The following is a 20,353-nucleotide window of genomic DNA, read 5'->3' as shown; positions in this document are numbered from 1 at the left end:
GAGATCTCACTTACATGTAGAATCTAAGAAAAAAAAGAATTCACAGAGAGAACAGACTGGTGGTGGTCAGAGGTGGGGGTGGGGGTAGAAGAAATGTGTGAAGGCAGTCAAAAGGTATCAACTGTGAAATTTAATGCAGAGCATGGGGACTATATACTATAATGTATATTTGAAAGTTGCTAAGGGAGCACTCCTTGGAAGGAAAGTTCTGACCAACCTAGATAGCATATGCAAAAGCAGAGACATTACTTTGCCAACAAAGGTCCATCTAGTCAAGGCTATGGTTTTTCCTGTGGTCATGTATGGAAGTAAAAGTTGGACTGTGAAGAAAGCCGAGCGCCGAAGAATTGATGCTTTTGAACTGTGGTGTTGGAGGAGACTCTTAAGAGTCCCTTGGACTGCAAGGAGATCCAACCGGTCCATTTTGAAGAAGATCAGTCCGGGGTGTTCTTTGGAAGGAATGATGCTGAAGCTGAAACTCCAGTACTTTGGCCACCTCATGCGAAGAATTGACTCATTGGAAAAGACTCTGATGCTGGGAGGGATTTGGGGCAGGAGGAGAAGGGGACGACAGAGGATGAGATGGTTGGATGGCATCACTGACTCGATGGACATGAGTTTGAGTGAACTCTGAGAGTTGGTGATGGACAGGGAGGCCTGGCGTGCTGCAATTCATGGGGTGGCAAAGAGTCGGACACGACTGAGTGACTGAACTGAACTGAAGGGAGCAGATCTTAGAAGTTCTCATCCCAAGAAAAAAAAATTGTAACTGTGAGGTGATGCATGTAAACTTATTTCGGTAATCATTCTGCAGTACATCCAAGTATCAAGTCATTATAGACAAGGTTACATATTAAAAACTATATATATTAAGCTAGACAAGGTTATATATGAAAATATTATAAAACTGGAAAAACAGGAAACAGAAAATACTAATTACTTTGAAAATTCCCCTTTATTTACATTTAAGATAAGGAAAAAGTGGTTTGGAAGCAAGAGAGCTCCTTATGAGGCATAAAACACAGTTTTTGTTTGTCTCCTATTCACTAAAATAAAAGAATTAGCTGTGAAATTATACTTCTGCAATTCCCAAATGTCCCTTTATTAGATGCAATTATGACAGTATATTGAAATTTTGGTTGATAAAGACTGCCATGGGTACAGAAATATCTTATCAGGGAATATGTAAACTGGATCAATCTATTAAAATTTGGGGCAAGAATTTAGAAATGGAAACTATGAATGTCTGTTCCAATCCACTCTTACACATTTATTTTACTAAACTCACCAAATCCTTTCCAGCCTTACTTACATAATGGAAAACTCCATATATAAAGGAAGAAACCAAATTCTCAGGAAGTTCGCCCATAATAGGGTCAGTCACATAGCAAATTTCATGTGCCCAGCAGCTTACAAGATTAGATTTTCTGTTTTCTGTTTATGCCTACGCAGATTTTCTCTGCACAAAGGGTAAGGCACCAGTTTTTCAGACAAAAACGAAAATAATAACAATTTGGAACCTTTACCAGCCCTTGCACACTAAGGCCAATGAAGGGTGCATTTATATCCAAACTACTCAGAGAGGTAGGGTAATGTATGTCAACAATTTAAGTCATGGTTTTGATAATATTTTGATAATATAATACCGCTCCTGACATTCCCGATACTGAAAATGTATGCCTAGGAAAGAGAAGAGAGTAGGAAGAAAAAGAAAAGAGAGTGGGGAGGATTACTGATAATACTACTCTTCTCTCTTTTTTCTTAAGGATCCTCAATCCAGAGCTTCTGGGTCAGTGAACACATGGAGACTGGAGAGAGTGTTATTTCCGGAGAGGGCATGGAGGTTCTGGACAGGTCCTTTCCCCAGGCCTTGTCCTAATCACCTTTTCCATCTGACTGTTCTTGAGTTATCTCCTTTCATAATAACTGGTGATCTACTTTGTAGCAATGGCTACAGTGCTCGCCAGGTTCCAGTACTGGAACGAATTTACTGTCTATCTGCCATGATGCCTCAACTGCACATATGGTCACTTGCTCGCACTAAGGATGATGGTGGAAGATCATCAAACTGAAATGAGAGAACTCATTTCAACTGCTAGCTCTGAAGGCTCTCAGCTAATTAATAGATGTCTTCAACTGTTGGTTTTTATGTATGGAAAGGGCTTCCCTTATGGCTCAGCTGGTAAAGAATCCGCCTGCAATGCGGGAGACCTGGGTTTGATCCCTGGGTTGGAAAGATCCCTTGGAGAAGGGAACGGCTATCCACCACAGTATTCTGGTCTGGAGAATGTCCACGGGGTCGCAAAGAGTTGGACATGACTGAGCAACTTTCACTTTCACACATGGAAAAGGGGTGTGAAGTGGAAGACAGTAATGTCACAAATATAAAAAAACAAATCCTCGGGGGAAATGTCTCAGGAACCTCAGGCTGGTTCCGCATAACCTCCTTTTTCTTTCTCCCTCTCCTTTTTGTTTGTGGAGCTCAGAAACTGACAGGCTTATTTTTTTTTTCTCTCCTGCTGCTGCTGCTGCTGCTAAGTTGCTTCAGTTGTGTCTGACTCTGTGCGACCCCACAGACCTACTGCTACTAATAAAGAATCTCTCTCTACTTCCAATCCACTGACTTTAGAACAAGTTCTCTAATTTTCTCTCATAACCTTCTACCTTGAAGGAAGTATTCTATATGGTTCTATGGATACTGTTTCAGTTTTATTGTCCTTAAACAGTAAGGATACATAGGGTTGAATAAATGCTATTTTTTTCAATTTAATTTTTATTTTGGAGTATAGTTGATAGAAAATGTTGTGTTAGTTTCAGGTGTAAAGCAAAGTGATTCAGTTACACAATATCCATTCTTTTACAGATTCTTTTCCTGTAAAGGTTATTACAGAATACTGAATAGAGTTCCCTGGGCTATACAATAGGGTGTTGTTGATTATCTATTTTATATATATTAGTGTGTATGTGAAAAAAGGCTATTTTCAATGCCTTTCCTCTGATTTCTTCATGTACCACAGAAAAGGGCAAAGTGGACCTTATATTAGAGCACAAATGAGACTTGAGAATAAAATATATCTGTATTTTTGAGGAAAATTAATTTGAGGTAATGCTGAATGAATTCCAAGGCCCACTACTGGGGGTGGGAACAGGAGGTGTAGTGAGAAAAAGAAAAAGAAGAAAGAGACTAGCTATGAATTTATTCTTTTTTTCTTTCTGCTCCCATTTTACCATATGGCCATGCACAATGCTCTCACAGATACCTCCAGACTCAGTCCAGGGGAGAATGAATCCTGTAGTCTGTTGCTATGTTGGGAAAAGGAGATGAGAAAGGGAGAAAATGTACCACAAATGTAGTAATCGGGACTATCTTTCTATATTACAAATAACTATGTTATCCAACAGCTGTTAAGGTACTTGGCAAATATCATATTGCATCGCTTATATGTGGAATCTACAAAAAGGTATAAAATAACTTATCTACACACAGAATAGAGTTATGGATGCAGAAAACAAACTGACGGCTGCTAAGGGGTAAGAATAGCAAGGAGCGATAAGAACGCCTTCCTCACTGATTACTGCAAATAGAGGAAAACAACAGAATGGGAAAGACGAGAGATCTCTTCAAGAAAATTAGAGATACCAAGGGAACATTTCATGCAAAGATGGGCTCAATAAAGGGCAGAAATGGTATGGATCTAACAGAAGCAGAAGATACTAAGAAGAGGTGGCAAGAATACACAGAACTGTACAAAAAAGATTTCCACAACCCAGATAATCACGATGGTGTGATCACTGACCTAGAGCCAGACATCCTGGAATGTGAAGTCAAGTGGGCCTTAGAAAACATCACTATGAACAAAGCTAGTGGAGGTGATGGAATTCCAGTAGAGCTATTTCAAATCCTGAAAGATGATGCTGTGAAAGTGCTGCCCTCAACATGCCAGCAAATTTGGAAAACTCAGCAGCGGCCACAGGACTGGAAAAGGTCAGTTTTCATTCCAATCCCAAAGAAAGGCAATGCCAAAGAATGCTCAAACTACCACACAATTGCACTCATGTCACACGCTAGTAAAGTAATGCTCAAAATTCTCCAAACCAGGCTTTAGCAATATATGAATAGTGAACTTACAGATGCTCAAGCTGGTTTTAGAAAAGGCAGAGGAACCAGAGTTCAAATTGCTAATATCTGCTGGATCATCGAAAAAGCAAGAGAATTCCAGAAACACATCTATTTCTGCTTTACTGACTATGCCGAAGCCTTTGACTGTGTGGATCACAATAAACTGTGGAAAATTCTGAAAGAGATGGGAATACCAGATCACCTGACCTGCCTCTTGAGAAACCTATATGCAGGTCAGGAAGCAACAGTTAGAACTGGACGTGGGACAACAAACAGACTGGTTCCAAATTGGGAAAGGAGTATGTCAAGGCTGTATATTGTCACCCTGCTTATTTAACTTATATGCAGAGTACATCATGAGAAACGTGGGGCTGGAAGAAGCACAAGCTGGAATCAAGATTGCTGGGAGAAATCTCAATAACCTCAGATATGCAGATGACACCACCGTTATGGCAGAAAGTGAAGAGTAACTAAAGAGTCTCTTGATGAAAGTAAAGGAGGAGAGTGAAAAAGTTGGCTTAAAGCTCAACATTCAGAAAATGAATCACTTCATGGGAAATAGATGGGAAACAGTGGAAACAGCATCAGACTTTATTTTTTTGGGCTCCAAAATCACTGCAGATGGTGATTGCAGCCATGAAGTTAAAAGACACTTATTCCTTGGAAGGAAAGTTATGACCAACCTAGATAGCATATTAAAAAGCAGAGACATTACTTGACCAACAAAGGTCCATCTAGTCAAAGCTATGTTTTTTCCAGTAGTCACGTATGGGTGTGAGTCGGACTATAAAGAAAGCTGAGTGCCGAAGAACTGATGCTTTTGAACTGTGGTGTTGGAGAAGACTCTCGAGAGTCCCCTGGACTGCAAGGAGATCCAACCAGTCCATCCTAAAGGAAATCAGTCCTGAATGTTCACTGGAAGGACTGATGTTGAAGCTCAAACTCTAATACTTTGGCCACCTGATGCGAAGAGCTGACTCATTTGAAAAGACCCTGATGCTGGGAAAGATTGAGGGCAGGAGAAGAAGGGGATGACATAGGATGAGATGGTTGAATGGCATCACCGACTCAATAGACACGAGTCTGGGTAAACTCCGAGAGTTAGTGATGAACAGAAAGGTTTGGTGTGCTGTGGTCCGTGGGGTCGCAAAGAGTAGGACACGACTGAGCAACTGAACTGATTTGAGGGGGTAAGAAGGAGAAGGGATTAAATTGGGAGACTGGGACTAACACATACATACTACTATATATAAAACAGGTAACTAAAAAGCACGTACTGTATAGCACAGGGAACTCCACTCAGTACTCTGTAATGGCCTCTCTAAGGAAAGAATCTAAAAAAGAGTGTATATAAGTATACCTATAACTGATTTACTTTGCAATCCACCTGAAACCAAAACAACATTGTAAATCAACTATTCTTCAATAAAAATTTTCAAAAATTAAAAAAAAAAAAAGAAAGGAAAAGGTCCTTGGGCCCATCCTTTTTTAAGTGGATAAGGACAATTTTAATGACTATTTAGAAAATGATACCGCTAAATTTTGCAGGTCTTCAGTTTTAGTATTTTAATAAATCTAATATCCACAGGCAGGTCTAAGGTTTCAGCTGGATCCCAACTCCAACAAGTAGAATTCTGAAGTGATGGAGTCTGATTCCATGATGTATACTACTGTTTGCTAGTTCCAGTAGTATATGTACACTACTGTATACTGTATTACATGATGTATACTATTCTTATATTACCCATTTAAAAATAACTTCAAGCTTTTAACAGAGAGCAATGTTAATTCTGCATGACCTCTATCATTTAGCCACGTAAGATACTAGTTTTCCAAAGCTCCAGTTTCAGAATAAATGTACAGTATCACTCTTTTTGAAGGATAATCTTTCTTCTGATGTCCAATCCAGTTATTCCCATCTCTCTTAAGAGTTTTCATCTTTTTTCCACCACAATACTCATTTTACTTTCAGGTTTAGTCAACCTTAAAAAGACTATTGATTCGAGTAACTCTACTTTTCATTCCATTTTCAATTGGGATTCTCAAAAGTCTCCATTTAAAAACTGGCTATTCTACACTCAGCTGTTCTACAGCCTTAATTTTTCTATTGAAATTGTGAACTTCTAATGGTCTTTTCTTGGTTCTTATTCTTCTTGACCTTCCTGTAGACCTCCTTCCTGATACTCCTGGGAACGTTCTCCTCTTCTTTGTTCAGGAGCACTAAATAAGAAGTTCTATCTTACTAACTTCTTTTTAAAAAATCTGCAATCCTTGCAGGCTCTTTTCTGGTCATCTAACTGTGGGACAAAGTATCCTTGGCCTCATAGCTCTTCTATCTTCCATGGTGAACTCAATCAGGTTTAAGGATTATTGTGGGTAACTCAAAAAAATCTGTATCTTTAATCTCTATTTGAATTTTCAAGGGCTCAGTATATATTAGTTTAAATTGATAAGAGCAACTGCAAAACACTGCTATTTTTTAAAACAGTATTTCCTTCATGCTGGCTATCTCTTGTTTGTTCACACATGACAAATTCATTCACACTATCCTGGAAGTGTCATTCCTTCATGCTGGCTATTTCTTGTTTCTGTTAACACATGACAAAGTTATTCACACCATTCTGGCTGCGTCACAGTCATAACCATTTTCCTCCCTTAATGTACACTGATCCGTAACTGGGATTAAGGTTCCCTATCTTCTGTAGTGTTCTACATTCATTATGGTTTAGCTTAAATACCATTTCTTCTGTGGGGGCTTTACAAAATACTGAAGACTGGGGTGACTTCTCTCTCAATCTCTATAGTTTTTAACATGGTATTTGTATCATCTTTTCTAATTATTTTGTATTAATCTCCTGGAAGGAAAGGTAGCCAAATGTAGGCTATATATGCTTAATAAATGAGTAGATAATTTGATTTTAAAAAAGGCTGTTATGAAGAACCATAGAAAAAGAAATGTATGTTAGTGCCTCTCATACGGTCTCCTTACAGCTCCCTCTCCCCTGGTCTGGGTAGCAGATGGGACTGCAACAGTGACACTGCAAACTAAAAAGGATGATCCCACATGAGATACTATACCTTTAGGCCCTTTCCCAGGTGTGGGCTCTACAGTAGTTTTGCTCCATATGAGTATGACTCCACCTGAGTCTCCAGCAAGAACATCTCCATTTCCCAAGAAAGCTAAACACTGCACAAATTTTGGTTTTTCGTATTTCTACAATGAAACAATGAGAATTTTCAGTTTTCCCCTTTGGCATGATGACTTTATCCTTACTCAAAATTAAAGTTCTATAATGAAGTTGTAACATTCTGATCCTTACCCCAAAAACTCCTTGTTTTTTTGTTAGTGAATTGCCACTCCAGGTCCAGAAAAAAATATGTGATTTACCACATGTTATTATGATATTTGCATCTGTTGGATGGAACCCCACAGCCAAAACAACTTCATTTGTTGTCTGTGAAAAGAGAAATACAGCTTTAGATGCATGTATATCCTTATCTTCATTAAATACCAATTACAGGTCCCGATAATCAAAGACACGGAATTTTATTTTTTGGCCACACCACATGTAGCATGTGGGATCTCAGTTCACTGACCAGGTAATCAAACCTGTGACCCTAGCAGTGGAAACACAGAATCTTAACCACTGGACCATCAGGGAAGTCCCAAAGATAGGGAAAATTTTTAAGGAAATGCCTTTTCTTCCAAAGTCTATTTTCCTGAAAAACTTAAGTAATACATTTTTAGAATAAAATGGTTTAAATTTGATGTCCTTATCTTATTATATTATCTTTTATGCCATCTATATATAATAACTGCACTAAAAAGACATTTACGCAAATCACAGTTTTAATTTCTTGCACATTCAGGGAAAAGAACACTAAAACTAGCAAATGAAAGAGCAATATCAATTCTGTCTTAAAGACGCTGCCATTTTGGTCTTAAACCCCCCCCCCCCCGTTTTTTTTTTTTACTATTACTATTGATCATTCATTCAAGATAAGAAAGCTGTGGTACATATACACAATGGAGTATTACTCAGCCATTAAAAAGAATACATTTGAATCACTTCTAATGAGATGGATGAAACTGGAACCTATTATACAGAGTGAAGTAAGCCAGAAAGAAAAACACCAATACAGTATACTAACGCATATATATGGAATTTAGAAAGATGGTAACAATAACCCCGTGTACAAGACAGCAAAAGAGACACTGATGTATAGATCAGTCTTATGGACTCTGTGGGAGAGGGAGAGGGTGGGGAGATTTGGGAGAATGGCACTGAAACATGTATAATATCATGTATGAAACGAGTCGCCAGTCCAGGTTCGATGCACGATACTGGAGACTTGGGGCTGGTGCACTGGGACGACCCAGAGGGAGGGTATGGGGAGGGAGGAGGGAGGAGGGTTCAGGATGGGGAACACGGGTATACCTGTGGCGGATTTATTTCGATATTTGGCAAAACTAATACAATATTGTAAAGTTTAAAAATAAAATAAAATTAAAAAAAAAAGAAAATATTACTGATTTAGAGATTCATCCTCAGACTGAAGGCTGAATGGTCACTATGGATTCCTATGGAATGAAAAATCAAACAAAAAACCACAGAGAGCTTTTATGTGCTTTCCACCAAAAATACCTAAGAAAGGGACCTAGTTAAATGTAAGAGGCTTTTGTACAGCAAAGGAAACTATAAACAAAATGAAAAGACTACCCACAGAAAGGAGAAAATCAACCAACAAGAGACAAATCTCCAAAATATATATATAGCTCAGTATCCAACAAACAAATGAAAAAATGGGCAAAAGATCTAAATAGACCTTTCTCCAAAGAAAACATACAGATGGCCAAAAGGCACAAGAAAAGATGTTAGATACTGCTAATTATTAGAGAAATGCAAATCAAAACTATAATGTGGTATCACTTCACACCAGTCAGAATGGCCATCATCAAAAAGTCTATAAATAATAAATGCTGGAGAAGGGGTGGAGAAAAGGGAACCCTCCTATACTGTTAGTGGGAATGTAAATTGGTAAAGTCACTATGGAGAACAGTATGGAGATTCTTAAAAACCTAAAAACAGAACTACCATATGATCTTATATAATCCCACTCCTGGGCCTATATCCAGAAAAAACCATAATTCAAAAAAATATATGCACCTAATGTTCACTGCAGCATTATTTACAATAGCCAAGACATGGAGGCAACCTAAATGTTCACTGACAGATGAGTGGATAAAGAAGATGTGGTACATAAATACAATGGAATATTACTCAGCCATAAAAAGAAATGAAATAATACCATTTATAGCAACATGGATGGGCTTAGAGATTATCATACTAAGTCAGTGAGGGGGGGCCTTCCCGGGTGGCTCAGTGGTAAAGAATCCAACTGCCAAGCAGGAGATGCAGGTTCAATCCCTGGGTGGGAAGATCCCATGGAGAAGGAAATGGCAACCCACTTCAGTATTTTTGCCTGGGAAATCCCACAGACAGAGGAGCTACAGTCCATGGGGTTGCAAGAGTCGCACACAATATAGTGACTAACCAACAAAAACAACAGAGTCAGACAGAGAAAGACAAATATCATGTGATATCACTTAAAAGTGTAATCTAAAAAAATGATACTAATGAATTTTATTTACAAAACATAAACGGACTAATAGTAAACAAACTTACGGTTACCAAAGTGGAAAGGGATAAATTAGGAATTTGGGAGTAACATATATACACTACTATATATTAAATAGATAAAACAATAAGGACCTACTATATAGCACAGGCAACTATATTCAATATTTAGTAATAACTATATTGGAAAAAGAATCTGAAAAAGAATATATACCTGTGTGTGTGTATACATATATGTTTGTGTATATGTGTGTGTGCGTGTATGTATATATATATATATATACACACACACACACACTGAATCACTCTGCTATATACTAGAACTAATACACTGGAAATCAAGTATATTTCAATAAAAAAATAAATATATAAAAAGTACACCACTAAGGATGTAATGTAAAAAATATTATTAACATTGCTGAATGCTACATACAAAACTTGTAAAGAGAATTCTCATCACAAGGAAAAGGATTTTTTCCTATTTCTTTTATTTTCTATCTGTATGAGATGGATGTTCACAAAATTTATTGTGATAATCATTTCATGACAAATTTAAGTCAAATCATTATGCTGTACATCTTAAACAGGCCTGTATGTCAATTATATTTCAACAAAACTGGAAGGAAAAAAGGAAGAAAAAGATAATACGTTAATAACAAAGCAAAATTAGTGATTTCTCTTCCAGACTCAGAATCTTTAAAAGACTGATCGAAGAGTCCTTAGCTTTCACATGAACAAAACTACTCAACAGATCTTACATGAAACTGATTAATCAAGGATTATAAAACTAACTATAAATCAAGGATTATAAAGCTAACTATAAACACTCCCCGGGCTTCCCTGTTGGCTCAGACAGTAAAGAATCTGCCAGCAATGCAGGAGACCCGGGTTCGATCCCTGGGTCAGGAAGATCCCCTGGAGAAGAAAATGGCAACCAACTCCAGTATTCTTGCCTGGGAAAGCCCATGGACAGAGGAACCTGGAAGGCTATAGTCCATGCGGTCACAAGGAGTTGGACACAACTGAGCGACTAACACACACTGGTATAAATACTTCCAAGTATACACACCCATAGTTCTAGTGATAAGATGTTCAAGATAAACTGAAGTAATCTATGAAAATAAATCACTTGGGTTTTAGTGTAGCTTTATAGGATATTTTAACTTTTTATTAATGTATACTATATAATCCCTGGTGGCTCAGAGGTTAAAGCATCTGCCTCCAATGCGGGAGACCCAGGTTCGATCCCTGGGTCAGGAAGATGCCCTGGAGAAGGCAATGGCACCCCACTCCAGTATTCTTGCCTGGAGAATCCCATGGACGGATAAGCCTGGTAGGCTACAGTCCACAGGGTCGCAAAGAGTCGGACACGACTGCCGACTTCACTCACTCATACTATATAATCAGAAAAGTTCACAAATCCTAAGTACACAGTTTGATAAATTCTCACAAACTGAACACACCTGTGTATAGCATCTAAAGCAAGAAACAGAACATTACTAACATCCCAGATCCCTCTTCTAGTTACCATCCTCTCCCTCCACTGAAATAACCATGATCCTGATTTGCAGCAGCAAAGATTAGCTTTGTCTGTTTTATTTAAGTGGAATAATATAGAGGGTATTCTTTTGTGTCTAGCTTATTTTATCATTACATTTGTGAGATACATTTAATGTTAGTATATACATTGCAATTTGATCATGCAAACTGCTTTACAGGATTCCTTTACAGGGAAAGACCACAGCGCTGACTTATCCATTCTCTTATTGATGGACATTTGAGTAACTTTCTTTTTTGCTTCTGTTATTTTTGATTACTTGTCTTTTGGTCAACACATGTATTATCTTATTTAGGGTTTATACCACTTTCATTTGCAATGAAAGACTTCTATTATAGGGACTTCCCTGATGGTCCAGTGGTTAGGATTAGGCACTTTACTGCCATGGCCCTGGGTTCAATCCATGGTCAGAGAACTAAGATCCCCCAAGCTGTGCAGTGTGGCCAAAAAAATAAATTATTTAAAAATTACAAAAAATTTAAAAAAAAAAGAGAGAGAGAAAGGGAGAAAGAGTTCTAACACAGAGATTAAGGACACAGAATTGAAAGCACCTGTTGACTGGCTGAGTGTGAAAGTGAGGGAAAGAGTCATGAATGATGCCTGAATTTTCAGCTTGGGCAATTAAGTGGAATGTGATGCTACTCACTGAGAGGCAAAACTGATTGGGGGCTAATAAATATGATTAGTACGTATCTGTATGCATTGCGGGCTGGGGTATTCATATGAAGATGTCCAACAGGCAACAAGAGTTGCCCTTGTTGCTCTGGGCTGGAGTTAGCTGGTATGGGACACATCAAGGCCATGGGAGCAAACGGAGCAGCATATGGTGTTTGTACAAGACATGGGATGTAACTCTCAGCAACATATACGCTGAAGGTTCCAGAAAGGAGATCGAGGAGAGGCCAGTAGGAGGAAAACCATAAGACTTCATCTGGCAGCCTTTAATACAAAGGACCAAAATTTATGTTTCACTGTGGTATAACTTCCCTATGTTTCAACGTAAAACTACTCTGAACAATGGCTGAAAGACAATCTATCTTCATTTATGTTTTTTTAAAATTTGAGGTTTCCTGACACCTTATATTCAAGTAAAATAAAATCTACCCTACTTCTGTCAAAAGATTAAAACTATCTAAAAGAAATAACCTCTTTTCATCCAACAAGTTGAAAGCTTGAAGATTTTACAAAACAAAACTTGGACAGCAACTGAGGAGGAATGTGATGTTATTTAAGAGTAAAGCAAATATGTCATAGGCTTTTAAAAGCCATCCTGTACCTCTGGATCCCTCTGAAAGCCTGTCAGAGGGAGGCTATTTTCTGAGCCATATGAATGCAGCTGCAATGCTAACCTCATTCCTTTCTTACAAGTTATAGCCTGCTCCACACAAAAGGATTAACACTATTCCACAGCAACTATAAATGCTGTAGCATTTTATGTAGTAGTCCCACAAATATAATTAAGACCAAAAAACGTATTACTGTTATGTTTTTTCAGTTATGTCAGTCATATTCCCGAGGCTGAATTTTTCCTTTAGATTTTTTAATCCTTATAGATTGAACAAAATAACATTTTGTTAAAGAACAAGCCAAGTAGAACATGTAGTCTTAATTTTGAGATTAGATATCCAACTACTTCAGCATTTCAGTAGTACAATGTAACTGAAACATCACTGAAAGTGGCTGAAGCTGCTTGACTATTTTATCTTAAAGGTACTATAAGAATGCTTGGAAAAGGAAATGGCAACCCACTCCAGTATTCTTGCCTGGAGAATCCCATGGGCAGAGGAGCCTGGCTAGCTACAGTCCATGGGGTCGCAAGAGTCAGACATGACTTAGTGACTAAACCACCACCATCGTAAGAATGATGACAAATCAGCAAATCTGATGAATTTGGTCAGCTGGTACTCTCCTGAAACCCAAGAATATGCAACATACTTCCAAGGACTTGTAAAACAAAAAATGTATTCTAAAAGACAAATACCCTGTTCGAAATTTTTTTACCTTTATTTCTGCTCCTTTTGATTTTTTCTGCCAATCCCACACAGTAAGCATATGCTCATTGGAGTCATCGATAACACATAAATGAACACCTGAATCCTAAAGAAAAGTCAGTTGAAATAAGGCATTTAAAAATCTTCAGATAAGGCTTACTTTTTAAAAAGAAATACCATATTATGAAAACCGCCAACATTAAGATAAATCCAAAATCCTTTAAACTCATGGTTCCTTGAAATACAATGAATATACTATTTACTAAGACTGTATTTTCTTAAGAAATATAATAAGGATTCTTAATTTTTTTTCATGTTTCTAATTTTTCCCCCTAGGTTGATCTCCATTTGCTATCTAGCCACTTCCACTATTCAAAAATAGCAAATAATCAATTTTGAGGATAGTCCATTCTGCATCTTAAAGTATTTTCTGCTTTAAAGTGTTCTGACTGCTTTTGAAGTATTCTCCTTTGCAGTAGACGTGAAATGTATATAATTTTATAACTTTGGTCCTAAATTTCGGTAAATCTGTTGGAATAAATTATGTGAAAGTTTGCCAATTTTAGTTTTTCATGATATTCTTGATTTATATTAAAATGAATAAACAAGATAAATAAAAACATAAATTCCTTTCTATTTTCCTGAAACTATTTTCATTCACTAATTGATGCCTCCCAGAAAAAGAACTGTGGATGATATTAAAAGATTATTTTCTTTCTAGTAGCATTTGTAATCTATACCTTATGATGTATATGGAACAAAGAAATACTGTGGTGACAAGTGAGAGTACTGAGGAAGGGCAGAGCTTATTCTCTTCTCTTCTGCTTTCTTTTACCCTGTATTGGAATGATTACCTAAACTAGGAAAAGTCAGTGTATGAGGCAATTCAAGATAATCCTAACATTGTAACAAAGGTATCAACAAGAAGACAACAGTTACTGCTACAGAGATTTTAGGGGGTAAAAAAGGTAGTAAAAGTATTTCCCTTCTCTCTGCTCATCTCCTTTTCTCATCTCCTTTCTTCTAATTCCTGATTCATGAGAACCCTTGACATTCAGTACTTGTAAGCTAGTAAAGTTCCTGTATCCACCCAAATTTATACTTCTGCTCTAAAAATGTCCCTTCCTCCTCCACATCCCACAAAACAGCCATAATCCAGAATACAGCTGCAATAGTTAGGAATTAAAGAGATAAATGTGAATACATAAATATATTCTAAAGTAAGAACAAGGCCCAATAAAATCTGGAGGGATATTTGTGTTTGAAAGTAAAAATTATGCATCCTAAAAATATAGATGTTCTCCTGTATGGTCTGTAACAATTACATATAGTTCAAGAATAAACAATGTTTAAATGAGCAACATCTTATTTCATTCTCCCCAGAATAAAGCATCAAGACTTAGGTTAAGATTGCTAGATGCTGAATTTTAAACTTAAATATAAAACCATGCAATCAACAATTCAGAACCAAAACAATTCATGACTTTAGTGAGCACAAAGATCTGGCTGTTTTCTTTGCTGCAACATGACATTAAGAAAAGACAATACTTGGGGCAGAATTGGCCAAGTTTCACGTCCGTAAATTTTCTAAATAAAATAGACTTCTATGACTCAAGCTGAATCAAAATCATATCTTATTACTTACTTCAATTTTACTATGCTATGTATGCATTCCTTTAACCATTTCCTGCTATTACACTGCAATTCTATTTCAGGCAGAACAAAATAAGTATAATTAAGTGTAATATCCTGGATCTTATCTAAACCAAAGTCCTTTAGTATTTCAGTTAAAATGCTGGCCACTGATAAGCAACAGCTAACATCTAATTTTTCAATTCAGTGACCACTTTCTATGAACACACACACAAAACTGAGCTTAACGTCTTTTCTGTATCTTTGTGTGGCTGGCTTACTCCCTTAAAAATTGTTACTTACTGCTTTTGAAAAATCCAGGCATCCTACTCCACGTTCAAAAGTTCCAAGTCCAATAATTTGCAGTGTAGAAAGACTAACTGAATCCCACACTCTGACATGGGGTTGCAGGGGCTGCAAAAACAAGGGGAAAAATACAAGATAGCAGGACTTAACTAGTATTTACATAGATGAAAATACCACTCCTACAAGAACTGCTTGCCATCTTTAAAAAATAATGATGGATGGATAAATATCTAATAAAAAATAGCCAGTACATTTACACATGCCCCCAAAGAATCTTAAGTAGGTATTTTCTTCTCATACTACAAAAATAAGGAAATGACAAAGTGATAATAGAAGCAGCAAATGATCTGAGTATCTATTATGTGCAGTATACTATTCTAGTACGTCACATGCGTTAATTCATTTAATTCTCACAGACCCTGGGGCTTAGGTGCTATTATAATCACCATTTAACAAATGAGGAAATTAAGACAGTTTTTAAAATTAATTATTTTAATTGGAGGCTAATTACTTTACAATATATATTGTGGTGATTTTTGCCATATATTGACATGAATCTGCCAAGGGTGCATCTGTTCTGCTCTTCCTGAATCCCCCTCCTACCTCCCTCCCTATCCCATCCCTCTGGGTTGTCCTAGAGCACTGTTTTGAGTGCCCTGCATCGAACCTGCACTGGTCATCTATTTTACATATGGCAATATATAAGTTTCAATGCTATTTTGAAAAAGAGATTTAAATAACTTGTCCATATTTATCCAGCTATTAAAAGGTAGAGTCAGGATTCTAATACCAGCAAATCTGCACTGGAAATCCTGCTTTTTGCATTACTTTCATTCCTGAGAAAATAATATTAAAAAAAAAAAAAAAATCAGTGTCCAAAAAACTGCTAAGCAAACAGCCCTTAAACAGAATTTAGAACTGGAAGGAGTATTAAAAGTCATCCAACATAACCCCTCCAACTACTTTTCTTTAAAGAAACCAGGCAGAAAATGTTATTAAGTATAGTCATATACATGCTAATCAGTCATTAATATTCACTGCTGATCCTTATTAATAAGGAATTTGTCATGTAAGTCAATAGTATTGAATAATAACTGAAAAATTTTAAGTGTTATTTCTAGTCATATATAAATTACATATAAAATCATATGTAAAATATAAAATTAAGGGATCCATCAATTTAGGATGATTATAATACCTTCCAGCAGACTGATAAATTATTCTATACTTAAAAAAAGAACTTTAATAAGCTTATCAGTTCTCCCATTCTTATAAATAAATAGCTTCCTTAGGGAGAACACTTATTTTTTGAAAAGGAATATTTTAGTGTGACTCTTTTGTTATTACATTCTATTATTTGTTTCTCTGCTTATACTAAAAATTCCTTAATAGTTAAATTTTAAGAGAATGAAATAAATGAGTTAGGGTTAAATACAATCAATGCCATCCTAATATCAATATCACCTGGTACAGAATGCATAAAACTGTGCCACTCACCCTTCCATCCTTATCCACTCCAGCTATCTGTCCAGTTGCAATCCTAATTTTGTCAGGATGTATAGCAAGGCTAAAAAGCAGTGTTAACAACAATTTTAAATACAGGAAAGATGTAAAACAGCAGAAACATGCCTCAGTATCAACATTTTTCAAACAGTTTTTAATCATTAAAAAAACTCAATGTGACCCATTTGTTTTATTTTCTTTGGCTAATCAAATAAACATCAATTACCTACAGGACTTCTTTTCTAAGTTTTCTGCCATATTTCTGCCTTCTTTGTTAAACTGAATTATTAGAACACTAAATTTGAAGAAAACATCTACTCATAATTGTGGCATGATAAATTTATCACGTGTTCATGATAAAGGAACTTGTTTCTTTCTAGTCTTACACCTAGACATATTCACATAGTTTTATTACCATGAAGATGTAGTATTACATCTTGTGAAGATTTTAAATGTTGGAGAATAATGAATTTAAGCAATAAATAGAGAATATACATTTTTTGTTTTTGGTATGTATTGCTCATTACTTTCCAGAACATTATCAATTTAAATTGTTATAAATAAAAATGTTTTAAAAATTTCACTACAACTTCCTCATATTAAGAATTATACCTTTTAACATGCCTTGATAATTTGGTATAAAAGATTATCAGTTTAATTTCTTTTATTATTAAACAGGCTAGAGTTTATCAATATGTTGCTTTAACTAATGTTATTTCCTCTCAAATAGTTCATATCCTTTGAAAGAAAAATGAAAGTGAAAGTCACTCAGTTGTGTCCAACTCTTTGCGACCCCATGGAATATAGAGTCCATGGAACTCTCTAGGCCAGAACACTAGAGTCGGTAGCCTTTCCGTTTTCCAGGGGATCTTCCCAACCCAGGGATCAAACCCAGGTCTCCTGCATTGCATGCAGATTCTTTGCCAGCTAAGCCACAAGGGAACCTAAGAACACTGGAGTGGGTAGCCTATCCCTTTTCCAGTGGATCTTCCTGACTCAGGAATTGAACTGGGGTCTCCTGCATTGCAGGCAGATTCTTTACCAACTGAACTATCATGGAAGCCCATATATACTTTATTGAGATCAATTACATTGACAGTTTGAACCAGACACATATATTACCTAATCCAGCAATTTTACTTTTTTTTAATATAGATCAATAACATTGAGTTAATGAAAAATCTAACTAACATTTTGCCATATTTAATTCAAATCTTAAACATTTAAAAAAGCAAAATTACTGGATTAGGTAATATATGTGCATGGTTCAAATATCAAAAACTATAAAAACACTTATGAAATTCTGCTAAAATCTCATCTATCTGGTTTTTATCCCTACTCCCTGTAACATCAACCAGGTAATCGCTGTAATCAGTTTCTTTTTATTACTAATTCTGGAAAAATTTTACCTATGTGAAAGTCAAGATAAATATTTATCTTCCACCTCCTTTTTTATACAAATGGTAAAATACTACACATTTTCTTGTTCTTTTATACTTACAAATGTATCTTAGGAATTTTTCCACTTAATACACAAACACTCTCCTCATTCTTTCTAATTTCTAATACACAAAAACTCCTCCTCATTCTAATTTTATTGAAGCAGAGTTGATTTACAATGTTGTGTTAATTTATGTTGCACAGCAAAGTGATTCAGTTACATATATATATATATATATTTTTTTTCTTTTTTACATTCATTTCCATTATGGTTTATCACAGGGTACTGAATATAATTCCCTGTGCTATACAATAGGACTGTGTTGTATATCCATCCTATATATAATAGATTGCATCTGCTAATTCCAAACTCCCAATTCTTTTCTCCCCAATCTCAATAAATCTATTCTCTACTCAGTAAGTCTATTTCTTACTGAGATTTTAGATTCTAAATATGTGATAGCATATTTTAATTGTCTTTTTCTTTCTGACTTACTTCACTTAAGTAGGGTAATCTCTAAGTCCATCTAACCTCATTCTTTCTTTATGGCTGCATGGCTGCATGGAAACCACATGTTACTAGTCACCAGCTAAAAGATATTCAGGTTCTTTCCAACCTTTACCATCAAAAATGATGTTGTAATAAGTAATCTTGTACATGTATTCTTCTAGTGAAAAAGACAAAATTTTAATCATCTCTAAAAGTTTAACAATATCTATATTTTAAGTCTAATGTATATTAATTTTTTTCTAGGTATAGATATAGTTGCCAGAATACATTTTAAATATTGGAAAATAATGAATTTAAGCAATAGGTAATTAAAGTTAACTTCAAATTAGTAAAATTGAGTACTTCAAAAATACGCCAAGCATAGAAAAGGAGTTCTCACATTTTTATGGTTCTCATTCTGTTTTACAGTTTGATCCTTATTCAGCTATCATTTCCCTTTTCTCCTCAAAGTCTCAAGTTCAAAACTTACCTACATAAAACAAATTCTCAATAAATATTAAGTAACCAATAATCACTCTCAGAAGTATGTAAAAGTCTAGTCTGCCACATATATCTGATGTTTCAGGCCAGAGGAAAAAGTATAAAAGCTCTGGGAAAGCCAAAGAAGCCCCCATCAAAATTTATAGATGATATGTTGCAGGTATCTATTGCAGGTACCTATTGATGCAGGTATCACACCAACTATTTTGGAGGCCTGTAAGTCTTTTTTATTTTTGAAATCTACCTACAGGATGTCCATAATATCCTTAAATTCTCATTTTTCCACAAGAAATCATTTCCAATAAAAACCTAGCTTAATAAAATACAAAAAAAGAGCATGAAATATATATATATATGTATAAAATGATACCAACCATTTTACACAGTCTGTATGACCCAGGTAGTGCCGTTGAGTTCTCTCTTCATAATTAAACAGTACTACTACGGATGCTATGAAATAAACAATTTCCCCGGTAGGAAGAAGGTAAACATTAGCTCGACAATCCTTTCCTCGATAACCGTATCTTAAAATAAAGAGTCAAGGTTTCAAACAAACACAACTTTCAAAATGTTAAATGATTTATTAATGGATATGTAAGGGAATCAGTATAAGAAAAGAGGACTGGACTGGAACTATAAAACTCATGTCTTGCCATTAGCCCTTGTGCAGTTCCAAGACTTAATACGCTTAAATCTTAAGTTTCCTCATTCAACCAAGAAATACATATTGAGCTCCTAATGTGTATCAGGCATAGAGTAGAACATGCACTTCTGAACAAAAATATGTGGGCCTGTGTCCCTGGAGTTCTTGCTTTTCAAAGGTAACAAAAATTTACACCAAGTATATCATTAGAAATTGTGGAAGAAAAAACAACAGGATGCTAGGAGAAAACAGAAGGAGGATCTAACTTAAATGGAGAGAGAAAAAGAGAGAGATCAAAAGAAGGGCTACCAGAGGGAATCTCTTGTTGATCTACCCGCTGGACTCTGTGTTTTCACTGCTTAACCAGGTTTGATCCCTAGTTGGGACCTAAGATCCCACAAACCGCATGGTGCAGCCCAAAACTAAGAACAAAAGAAGAGCTACTTGACACTTATACTTACCCTAACTAATGAATAAAAGACAGCCAGGCACAGTTTGGTGTAAGCAGAGTGCCTGCTAAAAAAAAAACT

General features: G+C 36.0%; 1 protein-coding gene and 1 non-coding gene across 9 annotated transcripts in view; one reads left to right on the top strand and one right to left on the bottom strand.

The window, feature by feature from the left end:
* EML4 (EMAP like 4) overlaps positions 1-20,353 on the bottom strand; it is a 154,716-nt gene that overhangs the window by 31,077 nt on the left and 103,286 nt on the right. For all 8 annotated transcript variants that reach the window (XM_059891434.1, XM_024999052.2, XM_024999055.2 and 5 more), the window contains 6 exons: positions 19,555-19,704; positions 16,744-16,813; positions 15,244-15,354; positions 13,319-13,414; positions 7,441-7,575; positions 7,199-7,334 (listed from right to left, as the gene is read on the bottom strand). In XM_059891434.1, the coding sequence (XP_059747417.1) occupies positions 7,199-7,334; positions 7,441-7,575; positions 13,319-13,414; positions 15,244-15,354; positions 16,744-16,813; positions 19,555-19,704 (698 nt within the window). The remainder of the gene's footprint in view (positions 1-7,198; positions 7,335-7,440; positions 7,576-13,318; positions 13,415-15,243; positions 15,355-16,743; positions 16,814-19,554; positions 19,705-20,353) is intronic.
* On the top strand, positions 10,948-11,020 carry TRNAW-CCA (transfer RNA tryptophan (anticodon CCA)). The gene has a single exon. It is a non-coding gene; the product is annotated as a tRNA-Trp (tRNA).

The sequence above is a fragment of the Bos taurus genome, chromosome 11 (genome assembly GCF_002263795.3).
Source record: "Bos taurus isolate L1 Dominette 01449 registration number 42190680 breed Hereford chromosome 11, ARS-UCD2.0, whole genome shotgun sequence".
Classification (NCBI taxonomy): Eukaryota; Metazoa; Chordata; class Mammalia; order Artiodactyla; family Bovidae; genus Bos; species Bos taurus.
The sequence above is the reverse complement of the archived record's forward strand: the minus strand, read 5'-3'. Positions and strand labels throughout refer to the sequence as shown.